Raw genomic sequence first — 15241 nt, forward strand, 5'->3', positions numbered from 1 at the left:
TATGGGTGATATTGTTTTCTGGTTTTAATTGATGATTGACAGCGTAAGAACATGAGTGGGTTAGAGTCTTTGAAAAATAATAAGTTGCTTGGGGTTGCCAAACATTACGGTCTTTATGAAACAAAAGCATCTTCTACAAAACTAGATAAAGACTATTTTGATTCAGTATTGTGTGGGAAAATAAATTTTGGATGATAGTGCTTTGGCTTTGAATACTAAGTGTGTAACAAGATAACCGTGTGGGATTTTGGATTCTCAACATAACACTTTTGATGGTGACACAAATACAATGTTTAATGATAAATGACTTGAATGAGAAAGTAATTATGATTAATACATGCATATATAATATCTAAATATTGGATCAATTAACATAATCCGCACAAACTAAATAATAAAAATACAAATAACCGACCTTGCACAGTACAAGCACAAGTGGTGAAAGATTCATAGTGATTTCACAATAAAAGAATGATGTGTTTTACTCAGATAGTAAAAACTGGTATTTTACTCATATAGTAAAACTGTATTCACTCAAATAGTGAGGATATTCCTATGTGCGAATTCAGGAATTCTCTGAGACTCATTTTACCCACAGTGGTCCCTATCTGTGAAACAGAGCTCTTTATTTTATGAAGTACTCATTTCGCTTGGTTGCCTTGCTATCTTTAATCACACTTATGATTGAGTAGGTTAATTTAAGGTAATTTAATTAGATTACATACATGATAAAATTAATAACAGTGTTCAGTTGATCAACTGAAATGAGTTAACTGACCTATGGCCGGGGACACTGGTTCTTAAGCATGAAGGATTTGTATGCCTTTTAACTTATTTTTTATTCACCTCCTATATTTGATTCAAAAGATGTAATTAACATGATAATAGAATATTTAGTGCAACAATATAAATGCTTTCACTAGTCCGATATCAAAATATGGTCGGCACTTAATTAGGTTCTCAGAGAAACACATAATGGACATAGCTGTTGTAACAGTAGATTGACACATTTTATGTTTAATTACATTGTATTTATGATGATTACACTTAAAAGGAACTAAAAGATAGAACTAGAACACAAATTTCAATTGATGAAAAAACATATTTAATTGGTATTTATTTATTAAAGTATGGCCTCCACTAGGCGTAAGTGACATTTTTATTGATCAGAATATCCTTAAATGTCGTTAAATGCGGTGTACTAAGAATGTCGTTTGAAAAGAAAATGTAACAAATTATATGACTTCTTATTAAAAGTTGATATTTGATATTGTTGATTAAAATTTCCAGGTCCTATCTACTGTTTTCGATGATAAAATGAGTGATATATCAAAGTTTCAGTTACCAAGTTTGATCACAATTTTCTTCAAGTTCAAGAAATATTGTTGAATGATTCTAAATGTATTGTGTGAAATTCATAATTCTTCTTTTTCAGAATGCCAAAGTAATGGAGATAGGCCCACCCACTGTGTCTTTTTATCTGACCTATCTGAGACTTTGGAGGGGCAGACCTGGATTGACTTTGACTCTGTCGAGCAGGTTACACTTTTCTTGTACTATAAAAAGCCATTAGTTCCAGACTGTTAAGATTGAAATCACTTGATTAGAGCTTTCACAACATTAATAAGGCACTGCTTTATTCACGTAATACCCATTTTGAGATAGTCATTAATACTTTTGTGAATCTTGCGGATTATCTTTTGGAGGATGGAAGAACTTTTGAAAATAAAAGCTTGCATTTACTGCCTTTTATAATGCTATGTTTAAATAGACTTTGTAACATACTCCAGTGATTAAGAATGTTTGTAAACAAAAATATGTGAACAATAAACTTTTGTTCAGTTATATTCTGACTTACAGTATGGTTATTTTTATGTGAACATGGTATAGTCTTAAAATTTGCTTCAAGATAAAATTTCATTGCAGGCTGTATTTGAGCGACTTTTGCTTGAAGATCCTGGGTCAAAAGTTGTGAAGACTCAGGTATCAGAGCAGAATCCCAGAGAAGCAAGTCTGGCAGGGGAAAGAGAGGTGTTTAGATATCTTTTTAATTCCTACCAAAGATGTCAGAACTTGCTGACTCATCAAATGGTAAGTACAACCGTTATGGGCTTGGAGTTGTGAATAGAAACATTTATAGTGCTGGTTATTAGAGTTCTGTGTAGAGACATTCATTGATAAGAAATCCTTGAGACCAGGAGAAAATGTTATTAGAGTTCTGTATAGAGACATTCATTGGTAAGAAATCCTTAATACCAGTAGAAAGTGTTACTAGAGTTGTGTATAGAGACATTCATTGGTAAGAAATCCTTGAGACCAGGAGAAAGTGTTATTAGAGTTCTGTATAGAGACATTCATTGGTAAGAAATCCTTGAGACCAGGAGAAAGTGTTATTAGAGTTCTGTATAGAGACATTCATTGGTAAGAAATCCTTGAGACCAGGAGAAAGTGCTATTAGAGTTCTGTATAGAGACATTCATTGGTAAGAAATCCTTGAGACCAGGAGAAAGTGTTACTAGAGTTGTGTATAGAGACATTCATTGGTAAGAAATCCTTGAGACCAGGAGAAAGTGTTATTAGAGTTCTGTATAGAGACATTCATTGGTGAGAAAACCTTGAGACCAGGAGAAAGTGTTATTAGAGTTCTGTATAGAGACATTCATTGGTAAGAAATCCTTGAGACCAGTAGAAAGTGTTATTAGAGTTCTGTATAGAGACATTCATTGGTAAGAAATCCTTGAGACCAGTAGAAAGTGTTATTAGAGTTCTGTATAGAGACATTCATTGATGAGAAGTCCTTGAGACCAGTAGAAAGTGTTATATGAGTTGTGTATAGTGACATTCATTGGTAATGATCTCCATGGGACCAGTGGAAAGTGCTGGTTATTAAAACTGGATTTCATTGAAAAGAAATATGAAAAGCTCTACTGGTAAAACTTTAGCCCAAAAAGCCTAAGTAGTTGAACTGAGATGTTTATTTTTGTGTGTATAAATGTTGTGATTTTGCCACACAAAAAAACCCACATAAAATCTGAACTTGCAACATGTTGCTAAGCAAATGTAAAATATGTGCCAAGTTTTGGTCTCAATCAATTTTAAGTCCAGTTGTAGATTAAAAAAATGTATTCTGTGTCTTTTCAACACTAGCAGTAATTAAAGAGGAGAGTTAGTCTCAAAACAAAGAAGAAATGCATCATTACTGAGCAAAATAATGTGTTTGTAGGATAGCTGCACTTTTTGGTCTGATAGCTTTTGTTAAAGACAGTTCTGATGGTCTGTTATTTTACACACTCGAAAATACATGCATGTTTTTATTCTGAATTCAGATGAAGAACAGATTTGGTATGGTGCAAGAATATGTCAAGTCTTTTAAATTGAGACTTATTTGTATGCCATAACAAATGAGTGTTTCCTATGAAAACATGATGTATTTTTATATGCCTCTCGTACATTTTCCAGATATTTTTTTGTATAAACAGTGTGAATGGAAAATCTAAAATGATTTATAGAAGTTATATTAGGTGCATCTGAAAATGTTTTGTTTGTCCTTTGAGTTTGAAGATGGCCTTGACAGTACTAGTTTGGTTTCTGTGTGTCAGTACAGCTCACATGTATTTTCAGAACTCCGTGACTTAATCCCTCCACTTTCACTCTGTGATAACACTCCATGACAGAGCAATACAGTACTAACAAATCACCACTGCGCCTTGGTTGGCACGCTAATGGCATCTCCACTATGGGGTGGCTAGACATTTGAATAGCCGATCATTGAAGAACACTTGTGGAAAGACCGACTTATCATGAGTGATTAATAATAATCAAATACCATTTCACCAATCAGTGATCTTTATTTGGATCATATATGTGGACAATAGAAATTAATTTAAAAAGTCTTGTATATTTTGTACATTTAGAAAACTTAGGCACTGACTTGCTGAGAGGCCCACCTTGTTGACCTTCTCTTGAACAGTGTAAATTTATCCTACTGTTTAAATATGAACGGTAATCCTCTGAGGTATGGACTATTTAATTCCATATAGAAGCAGCTTCTGTCTGTAAATACAAACAGTGTACAAGAAAGCACTGAATTTACACTTAAATGCAAACCACATGTTTAGTCCTTAAGCATTAATGGCCTTGTTATGAGATTGAATATACTTGTATCCAATTTCCAGCTAGTTAGAGCATCCACCTCGGATATGGGAGGTCATGGGTTCGATCCTCGGCAGAGTCATACCAAAGACTTACAAAAAATGGTACTAACAACTGCCTCACTTGGCACTCAGCATCAAGAGGTTAGTGTTAGGACTGGTCAGCCTGGTGTCAGGATAATGTGACTGGGTGGGACATCATGCTACATGTCTAAGGCATGACGCCTCAGTGCTGGACATCATTATAAACTGTCACACTGCAGACATCGTAGCAATATGACTGTTAAAGCTACTTTAAAAATCCAAATCACAAGCACCAACAAGTTCAATTCTGAATGAGCATGTACTGTATGGGACTGGCTATTTAATTTTCCACTCCACTTAGACTAGTGGAGGAGAGATGATTCCTTGTACTGTATTTTCCGGCGTATAAGTCGATGCGGAGTATAAGTCTAATTGACCAATTTTGTAAATTTTCCATCCTTCGTCCATATATAAGTCAATTCGGAGTATAAGACGAGACCAGGTCAATAACTTGGCTTTGTATTTTATACTACCGGTAGTAACTTCCGGTTGCATGAATATTGATGGTATCGTTGTATGATATTCCATATTACCGGCAATCGTGAAATTGCATTACCGATGCTAACATGCTTGTGATTTTACTTCTGAACTGCTATATTTTGTTATCAATTGACACAGCTGAATAAACAGTCCATGCTTGTCTTATTATAATTGAAAGCACATCCATGTTGTAGTTCATTTTATTACCTGTAGTTATGAACGTAACTTATACAAACTTGTCATTTTCTATCGTAAGTTTGAAAGTCACGAACTCCGTTAAATTGATTCGTATATATATATATATACATATACTATTTTTTAAGTGTTTGTTCTGTTTGGACTTGGATATAATTAACATTTTATTACTAATCTATTCAGTGCTATACCCCACTATTATTTTTATCGGCGAGTTTGAATACAAAGTAATGGGTATGATCTCTTGTCCTTATAACAAATTTTGTATGGACAATGACTTCAATAAAATGTTGACAGATTTTCATTTCCCTAAAAAAAGCCTCATTTCCCTACTGGCAGCCTCGCTGATTTGACCTATTCTGTAGATTCTTGCCCTCAGTCTGGTTTCAATTATAGCCAAAGCGCTAAGCATGTTTAATTACCATGTAAATAACACTGCATAGCCATGTGGTTGTTGTGACAATGTACATCGTAATTAAAACAAGAATGAATTGTTGATTTAGATGTGTTTATTGATAATGGAATATAGTAGGCTCGTAATACATGAGGATTATCACAATCGTCAGGTAATTCAAAATACCGTCTTTTTTCTCTTTGCAAAAGCTACAAATAAAAACCGCCCTGAATAAAAGAACGATCTTGTACACGGACAATTTTTTTCATCTCTCACTCTCTCTCTCTCTCGTGCGCACACACACAAGCGCGCGCGTTCTCACAATATATCTGATTTTAGTTTAGTTTAAACCATATTTGTTTTAATTATGATATCCATTGCAACAAGAGCCACATGGCTGTGCATGCTATGAAAAGATTGATCAAAATATACCGAACTCATTAAAATGTGCCCGTACTATAGCAATGAAAACAATGCCCATGGCTAAATTCATTATTTACATCTAGAGAAAAGAGTGGGCATCATTTCCTGTTGTACTTAATCCCACTGATATTGAAAACGGGAAGCGTAATTGATGCGGATTAATGATAAAGAACAATGGGGTACCAGCAATATGGTAACTAGTATCGGTAGCTAAAGCCAGTATCAAGGTCTAAACAATTGCGGCAACTGGCTTTGATTGTTGTTGGAAACCAAAGACCAATTTATCAACAACTGGTATAATCAAAGAGAGACACCGAATCGTCAGCTGGTTAAGAATGAATATAGGTGAAGTGTTGACATTACAATTTGCTTTAAACTGAATTGCGAAACTAAAAATCATGGATCACTGATGATCTATGAGTACTGGTAGTCCATCTATATATCTGATTTTAGTGTAGTTTAAACCTAATTTATCTGAGAAACTTTGTCAAATACAATTAGAAACATATGATTTGGGGGATTCAGTAGAATGCATGATCTACATTATTTTATAAATAATCATAGAATGCTCGAGTTAATATGGATTACATCCCATTGTAGGATCAATTGGATCAATTAAAAAGCTATGCCGGTAATTGCTCACGTGTGTCCAACATTATACTGGAAAATCAAATATTAATGGACCAGTTATTTCATATCTTTTTTTTTAGGAACAAACAATATGCTTTGAATTAGTACAGTACACTATAGAGTATAGACCGTAAGTGTGCTATGCGGCCCGGTGAAGTTTTTACCGGTACGGTAAATTGTTTTCTTTTATTTTATGTTTGAGAAATAAGAAAAAACACGCAGAATGCAAAGTAAATAATGACAAAACTTACAAATATAAACGCAGTCATATTAGTTTATGACAATTTATTGACATAGTAATTTAACATGAATTTGTACTTCTATGTGACCTGTTTTCGATTATGCCGATTATAGAGCAATGTCAATAGCATACCAGATACTGTAATCCATATATAAGTTGATGCAATTTCAATGATACAATCCATATATAAGTCGATTCGGAGTATAAGACGAAGACCGAACTTTCAAGTCAAAAAGTATCGACTTATACGCCGGAAAATACGGTACTCCAGGGATATAGTTCCCTGAGTCCACATTTACTGGAAGAATTTAGTAAGTTTCTGTGCCATGTGCAAGCATTCGGCTTAGTAAACTTCTGGTATTGCATTTGCTCCAGGTACATTGCCATTTGACAGCAGGTCAGTGCTTTCACAATTACAGTCAGGATGGGAGGATCACCAAGTTTTATGCTGATTGCCACTTGATGCATCATTTGCCTCCTCACTGACAGGTGACTGTTGATTGTGATATGCTTGATATATTCTGCTCATCTTTTAAATATCTTTTCTTCGCCATCAGTGAGCATCAGAGTGCTGTCAGCACTCAGTCAATTGATGTTCCTGATGACTTTGGCCCATAGATTGAATTCAGAGAATCAGAGAATACAGATGAATGACCAGCAGTGAAGACACTGTAATACTTCAATTCTGGATGTGCAGTATAAAAATATGGATTGAAAATCCAGTTGAAAGTCAGCTTGTACATGTAAGATTCTGTATACAGTTTTTTCATTGTTTGAGGTAAAATACGTTCTAGGCACTGTATACTGGGCTGTATCACAATGTCAGTACATTATAATTCATTAGGTTTTAAGTTTGTTTAGTCTGTCTGCTGTTGTTGGAATGGACATAAAATTGAAAGTTTAAATTTGTAGGTGACTATGAGCCAATACAGTTATTGAGATATCCTTTGACAAACTCATGAATAATTCCTTTTAAGAATATCTTAAGGTATGGTTTAAATATTTCCAGTACTAATATATAATGATGCCAGGGCATGCATAAAGTTAAGAATTTCCACACATGGAAAGCACAGGTGCATGAGAACTCCTACAAATTAGTTCAGAAGCTGCACATATACAAATGCACTCAGTGCAGTATATAATTATATCACTGTTAAGATAAACTAAAGAAATAAAATCTATAATAAAATTATAATTAAGGATACACATTGGGTCAAAATACCTCTGTTCATTATAAGTTATGAAGATGTAGGTCGTTATAACAGGATACTTTGAAATACTGCTAATTAATTATTTATACTGTAATAATGTGTACCCTGGAGGGTGCTAATTATTTATACTAGAATAATGTGTGCCCTGGGGGATGCTAATTATTTATACCAGAAGAATGTGTGCCCTGGGGGGTAGTCTGCAACTGATGCCCTTACCATACTTTGGTGTATTTCTTGTAGGTGAGATTATAGTCCAGAATTTGGGGGTTTTGTTTGCTCTCTAGAAACTGGAGCGATAGAAAAAGAAAGGAAAAAGACCATAGCACAATCATCAATATAAAAAATCATAGTTTTGGGAACAAAATCTTTCTTCATTGAATACATTCCCTAATCTCATTCATTGTTAGAAAATAAACTCCCTTTCATCCCAGAGATATGAAGTTTTTATCTTTCCCATCTATATACTGTTTATATAAAGGGAAGATACTGTTCTCACCAATTATCTTTCCTTATCTTGGCTGCCTATCAACCGGATGTTAGCGGTTGAAGTTTTGCTGCTATATGATCATACTGCACCACCTTTCATTATTAAAAAAAATCACCTTGAATGTAGAAAGTTGGTATAGTATTGATTAATATTGTATTTGCTACATATTAACATCATTATTTCTATATTGTGTTTACTATTTATGTAAAAATATAATTTCAGTTTATGGATTTTCCAATCTTGTACTCTATTATGGCAACATTGGATATTTTATACTACAGCCTCTGGCTTTTAAATTACATCATCCACAGCCACAATTGTGAGGTGATTGTGTTCAAATGGAGAGACGATTGTAGCCACAATGGTGAAATGATTGTAGGCAAATAGGGCCTCCCAACAATCACCAGTGACTTGCTACCCATGTTCTTCTAGAGTGAAAGACAGTCTTCTCTTTCTGGAATAGTTAGATCTTTTTATCTCGAGGCATTTAGTCCAATTTGTGTACGTAATCTTTTAATGATCATGTTTGTCAACCTCCCATGCATGTTTTGTTGAATAGTGGGCCTGCAGAGTCCATTTCCTGCAGGAAGTAAATTTCTGTTAGAGACTTTCCACAGCTTCTCACTTTGCTAAATGCCACAGCTGATTTGATTCTTCTTGACCGTCCTTTCATGCTCTCTCTCTCTCTGCTGATAGCACTAATGATTAAATGATACCCCTTGTCCAGATCATTTCTACTGATGGCACTACGGACTAAACGCAGGGTTCCTGCAGTCATGGAAATATGGAAAAGCTTGTAAATTGCAGAAAAGCATTTCAGGGTCCTTGAAAAGTTTTGAAATTTTCATAAGTCATTCAAAGTTTTGGAAAAGCAATCAGATTTGGTTATTTTGCATTATCTGGTTGCATTTTTATTTGCTGACACAAAAGTTTTACCAATCTACCTAACTTTGACAATTGATTTATTAGAGTAGGTTTCCTTAAAGCTTCACAGTCAGACAGGGATGTTGATGCCATTCAAAATCATTGTACTCAGGCACTCAAAAGAGAATGACACGTCCACTAGGATAAAGTATGCCCAAAACCAGCTGTAAAATGTTTTTGTGTTAAATTTACATGTTAGGTAATTATTAGAGTTTCTAAATTTGCATAGTAGGTGCTCTTGAAATTGGTAAAAAGGTCTTGGAAAAGTCATGGATTTACATTTTGGAAAGATTGCAGGAACCCTGTAAATGACACCCCTTGTCCATATCTTCATGTTATGATCTCAACTGAGATTGAATAATTCTTGCATCATGGCAAGACAGACAGATGCATACAAGCCCAAATCAGAAATTATGATTTTATAGATGCCAGCTTGTATGGCTGGGGTGGAATCACCTGTTACCCCCACTTCACCATGGTCAGCATCAATGTTAGGAAAATTTACTTCATACCAAACTTGTATAAATTAAGGTTATGGGGAACACAATTCATTTCTGAAGAGTCTACTCTGCAGAAGGGTAATTCTCATTATATCAGAAAATGCGTAGGAAAAAATGTGAACCTTTCAGTCATGGAGAGACTCTTGTGTGCTAGAAGGCCCTTCAGTCATGGAGAGAATCTTGTGTGCTATAAGGCCTTTCAATCATGGAGAGAATCTTGTGTGCTAGAAGGTCCTTCAGTCATGGAGAGAAACTTGTGTGTTAGAAGGCCTTTCATTCATGGAAAGAATCTTGTGTGCTAGAAAACCTTTCAATCATGGAGAGAATCTTGTGTGCTAGAAGGCCCTTCAATCATGGAAAGAATCTTGTGTGCTAGAAGGCCCTTCAATCATGGAGAGAATCTTGTGTGCTAGAAGGCCCTTCAATCATGGAAAGAATCTTGTGTGCTAGAAGGCCCTTCAATCATGGAGAGAATCTTGTGTGCTAGAAGGTCCTTCAGTCATGGAGAGAAACTTGTGTGTTAGAAGGCCTTTCATTCATGGAAAGAATCTTGTGTGCTAGAAAACCTTTCAATCATGGAGAGAATCTTGTGTGCTATAAGGCCTTTCAATCATGGAGAGAATCTTGTGTGCTAGAAGGTCCTTCAGTCATGGAGAGAAACTTGTGTGTTAGAAGGCCTTTCATTCATGGAAAGAATCTTGTGTGCTAGAAAACCTTTCAATCATGGAGAGAATCTTGTGTGCTAGAAGGCCCTTCAATCATGGAAAGAATCTTGTGTGTTAGAAGGCCCTTCAGTCATGGAGAGAATCTTGTGTGCTAGAAGGCCCTTCAATCATGGAAAGAATCTTGTGTGCTAGAAGGCCCTTCAATCATGGAGAGAATCTTGTGTGCTAGAAGGCCCTTCAATGAGAATCTTGTGTGCTAGAAGGCCCTTCAATCATGGAGAGAATCTTGTGTGCTAGAAGGTCTTTCAATCATGGAGAGAATCTTGTGTGCTAGAAGGCCCTTCAATCATGGAGAGAATCTTGTGTGCTAGAAGGCCCTTCAATCATGGAAAGAATCTTGTGTGCTAGAAGGCCCTTCAATCATGGAGAGAATCTTGTGTGCTAGAAGGCCCTTCAATCATGGAGAGAATCTTGTGTGCTAGAAGGCCCTTCAATCATGGAGAGAATCTTGTGCTAGAAGGCCTCAGGACAGAAAGTATCATGTTTTCAGGGACTGGTGCAGAGACAGCATCATCCTTTTGAATGCCTTGACATCACAATCAGCCAACTTTTTTCCTCTGTCTTTTTAAGAGAAAAGTTTAGCTTCTATTACTGCTTAGGGTTAACACTCCATGATTTGGCACAGTCAGACATCATGGTAGATGGTATTTAAGTCATTACAAGAACCTATCAGACTTAATGGCCAACTTTGACCTGAACAGGTCCAAATCACTCACCTTGTTTCCAAAGTGGAATCTTTAATGGGTTTGAACATGGGATAAGTTGGAGCCTTTGATCAGAACCATGTCTAAGCTACTATCTTATAAGACATGTTTTCTGATAGCCTTAGCTTCAGCATGCAGGTTGAGCAAGTTGCATGCCCATTTGTTGGACCCAAGCTATCTTCAGTTCTGATTGGCTAGTTCTTTGGTTCTAATGATGCAACCAGGGTTCATGGTTAAGAACTGTTTACCATCTGTGTGTAACCATGAGTTGTTATCAGCTTTCTCTACATGACTGATAATCCAAGAGAAGCAGCAATGCAAGATCAGGTCCATGCTCTCAAGCAATACTTGAAATAACTGAAAATTCGAGGGCCCATCCATGTGACTTTCTTCTAATGAAGAAGCATTACTTGAAATGTCTGAAAAAGTCAGGGGCCCATCCATGTGACTTTCTTCTAATGAAGTTTGGAAAGAGGATATAATCCCTCAAGCCTTAGCATCTTGACTGAAGAGGAGGATAGGCTTTGGCATATTCAGAGGTCTGATGAGGAGGATATGCTTTGGCATATTCAGAGGTCTGAAGAGGAGGATCTGCTTTGGCATATTCAGAGGTCTGATGAGGATATGCTTTGGCATATTCAGAGGTCTAAAGAGGAGGATAGGCTTTGGCATATTCAGAGGTCTGAAGAGGAGGATATGCTTTGGCATTTTCAGAGGTCTCACAGGATTGGATATACATCATGGCAGAATTTCAGTCTGAGACATTATGGCGGTTGTTCTCTGGCATGCACAACCTTCTCAAGTCTCTGTCTTCACGATCTAGATTTGTAGAGAAAAATTGAAACTGATGGGTCCAAGTCCATTGACAGTGATTCAGATAAGTGTGAAACCCAGTTGGCATCGGCACAATCGTCCCACAGACATGGGTTTAATGGTTTTGCTTGTTTCACCTGGATCTTTTTCAATAAGAAAACTTAATTGGTTGTGCTGGGATCATGATTTGGAAATGATTTCATCCTTAATGCATGAGCTTCAGTCATATTTCCCTTGAATTAATATCCATTGTTGGTGTTGGATGCTTATACATTTCCTCGCGCTATTACCTGCTCTCCTAACAAAGACCACTGGCTCTTGTCTTTGTTTTATTATTCAAGTGAAAGTGGTAAATATCTGGTTGTTGGGTAGCCACCTAGAGGTGGTAAGGGGATGTGATTGGTGAGTTTCTTCCCTTTGTCTATAGAGTATATTTTCATTTTTCCATGAGTGCTGGAATGTAGAGGTAGCTGAGTTTATTTCCTAATTTTATATGTGTTTGGATAAGTATTTTTCAGGAGACATTACTTAAAAACTGACTTTTCTCTTTGACAGAGTCTGGAAGGAAAGCTATCCAAATGTCAAGAGGTCATTCTTCTGAATGCCAAGACGTGTCTACAGCAGTGTGACTTGTACCCTACTCAGAAGATCCACAAACAGTTCATAAGCCTCTGTTTGGAACAGATTGACCTAGGTAATAATAATCATACCAAATCTCCTGTAAGTGTACCGAACAGTTCAGTGATTTTTTTTTTAAAGTGGACCCATATATAAATTTACATGACTTGAAATTAGGAATATTTATTACTGATCACATGCTGACCATAATAGCATTGTTACTGATTCTGCCTACATTTAATTGACTCAGTGAAAAGTATCCTTTACACTTCCTTTTGTCAGCCTGACCTCCAAGATGGCTACCATGGAAGCCATCTTGAAAATGTTCCTGTTGCTACACCTCTTGAACATCAGTAAATATTTTGATCTGAACTCCAACATACTTGCGGTGACAGTTGTCTTGAAATCATGTTGTGACTAAACCACTGAAATTGATTATCTTATCAACATGGGCTTTTCACTACAACACTTCTTACTATGTGTAGTTGTGTTGTTTGAAAATGATGCCAGTTTAACCTCACGAAATCAAATTTCTAAAAGACTTCCCTACTATGTCGATGGTTCTAAATAAAAATGGTGCCAACCTGACACTGTGGTTATCTTGAAACAGTTTTTACTGTTATTCCTCTTTTTTGAATGGTTGCACTGATTGCAGCTTTTAGTTAAAGACTAAATATGATATGTAGTGTGTCCTAAAAAAAATTGTACTAATTAGACTACCAATATGGGAACCATCATGGATCTCATTAATGCTCTTCTTCCAGAATATGTTGTCATATCTTCATGGGATTTTCACATAAAGATTTCTTATAATCTGTACTTGGTCCACAAAGAACTGGTGCTGATCAGGCTGCCAACATAGTGTCAGTCTTGAATATCACATATCTTTGATGACTTCTTAGCCTATCTTGTTGGTCTTGATTAAAAATGTTGCAAAAAGCTCGCGTCCAAAGTGGACATAATGCCTTTGACTTCCATGACTGGATATGGTGATCTATTTTCCTGTATAACCAATCCTGGCTTCAAGATGATATAGTGATATATTTTCCTGTATATTTACCAATCCTGGCTTTAAGACGATATAGTGATCTATTTTCCTGTATATTTACCAATCCTGGCTTTAAGACTGGATATGGTGGTCTATTTTCCTGTATATTTACCAATCCTGGCTTTAAGACTGGATATGGTGGTCTGTTTTCCTGTATAACCAGTCCTGGCTTTAAGACTGGATATGGTGGTCTATTTTCCTGTATATTTACCAATCCTGGCTTTAAGACTGGATATGGTGGTCTGTTTTCCTGTATAACCAATCCTGGCTTTAAGACTGGATATGGTGGTCTATTTTCCTGTATAACCAATCCTGGATTTAAGACAATATAGTGATATATTTTCCTGTATATTTACCAATCCTGGCTTTAAGACTGGATATGGTGGTCTATTTTCCTGTATATTTACCAATCCTGGCTTTAAGACTGGATATGGTGGTCTGTTTTCCTGTATAACCAATCCTGGCTTTAAGACTGGATATGGTGGTCTATTTTCCTGTATATTTACCAATCCTGGCTTTAAGACTGGATATGGTGGTCTATTTTCCTGTGTATTTACCAATCCTGGCTTTAAGACTGGATATGGTGGTCTATTTTCCTGTATATTTACCAATCCTGGCTTTAAGACTGGATATGTTGGTCTGTTTTCCTGTATATTTATCAATCCTGGCTTTAAGACAAAAAAGGGCTCTGTATCTGACCATGTCAGTTCTATCACCAGCTCTGACCCAGCACCATCAGCAACAGAATGTGTGAACCACCTCAAATTTCTCAGGACTACATCTATGGACGTATCATGGACAGTCGCTAGACAGTTCCATCACCATCTTTGACCCAGTATCAGTTGAACATTTTCTCCAGCCTCCTCCTCCAGAGTTTTGTCTGTCTTACCTACTCCATCTGTGACCTCTTACTAGTTCCAGAAGGATGAGCCATCATTTATAAAAATGATCCACTGTCATTTAAACAAGATATCTTACATTGTTTGAAAAATCATCTCTAAGACCCAGGCATAAAAAAAGTCTTCATTTCACACCAGTGGCTCCCATCAAATTTCAGCCTATTTGTTTGCAGGGCAGACAGATTTTTCACACAGAGGTCTAAGTGGTTGACGTAGACGTTAACTTTCCTTATGGAGCATGATCCTTCCTTGATTCACAACAACTGGTTTGAAATATTGTAACCGTAGGATCCATACTCAGCTTGGTTTTGATGGTTGAACACAGCTTAAACCCTTCCCTCATGAATTTTTGTTGATGACCACTATCAGGAGTCTGTCTCTCTAATGGCTTTACTGAATAAGTGCAATACTCTAGTGCCATAGCTGCTTCCATTAAATTACAGCTTGTGGAAAGAGATGCCTTTCTTTTAGCATTTGATGTCCTAAAAGATCACCACAAGAGCATTCATATCACAACAGCTTTCTTTGAGTTTTCTATAATCAGATTGTGGAAGTCAGGAAGTATGCCAACAGCGAGGCATACTTCGCACTTGCCCAGTGACCCTGAGCACAGTCCATTATTCTAACCTGAGATCAGAGAAACAGGATGGAACCCCACCAAGGCACGCCAGATGGTGAACTTTTTTTCCCATTATGTTTCTTATCTTTTCTTCC

General features: G+C 36.4%; 1 protein-coding gene across 2 annotated transcripts in view; it reads left to right on the forward strand.

The window, feature by feature from the left end:
- The window catches only part of LOC149806239 (ubiquitin conjugation factor E4 A-like), a 79165-nt gene that overhangs the window by 12041 nt on the left and 51883 nt on the right, over positions 1 to 15241 (forward strand). For both annotated transcript variants that reach the window (XM_089951185.1, XM_089951186.1), the window contains 3 exons: positions 1436 to 1539; positions 1927 to 2091; positions 12518 to 12656. In XM_089951185.1, the coding sequence (XP_089807311.1) occupies positions 1436 to 1539; positions 1927 to 2091; positions 12518 to 12656 (408 nt within the window). The remainder of the gene's footprint in view (positions 1 to 1435; positions 1540 to 1926; positions 2092 to 12517; positions 12657 to 15241) is intronic.

Source organism: Sinohyriopsis cumingii, chromosome 2 (assembly GCF_028554795.1).
Source record: "Sinohyriopsis cumingii isolate HCF-2022 chromosome 2, ASM2855479v2, whole genome shotgun sequence".
NCBI classification, from domain to species: domain Eukaryota; kingdom Metazoa; phylum Mollusca; class Bivalvia; order Unionida; family Unionidae; genus Sinohyriopsis; species Sinohyriopsis cumingii.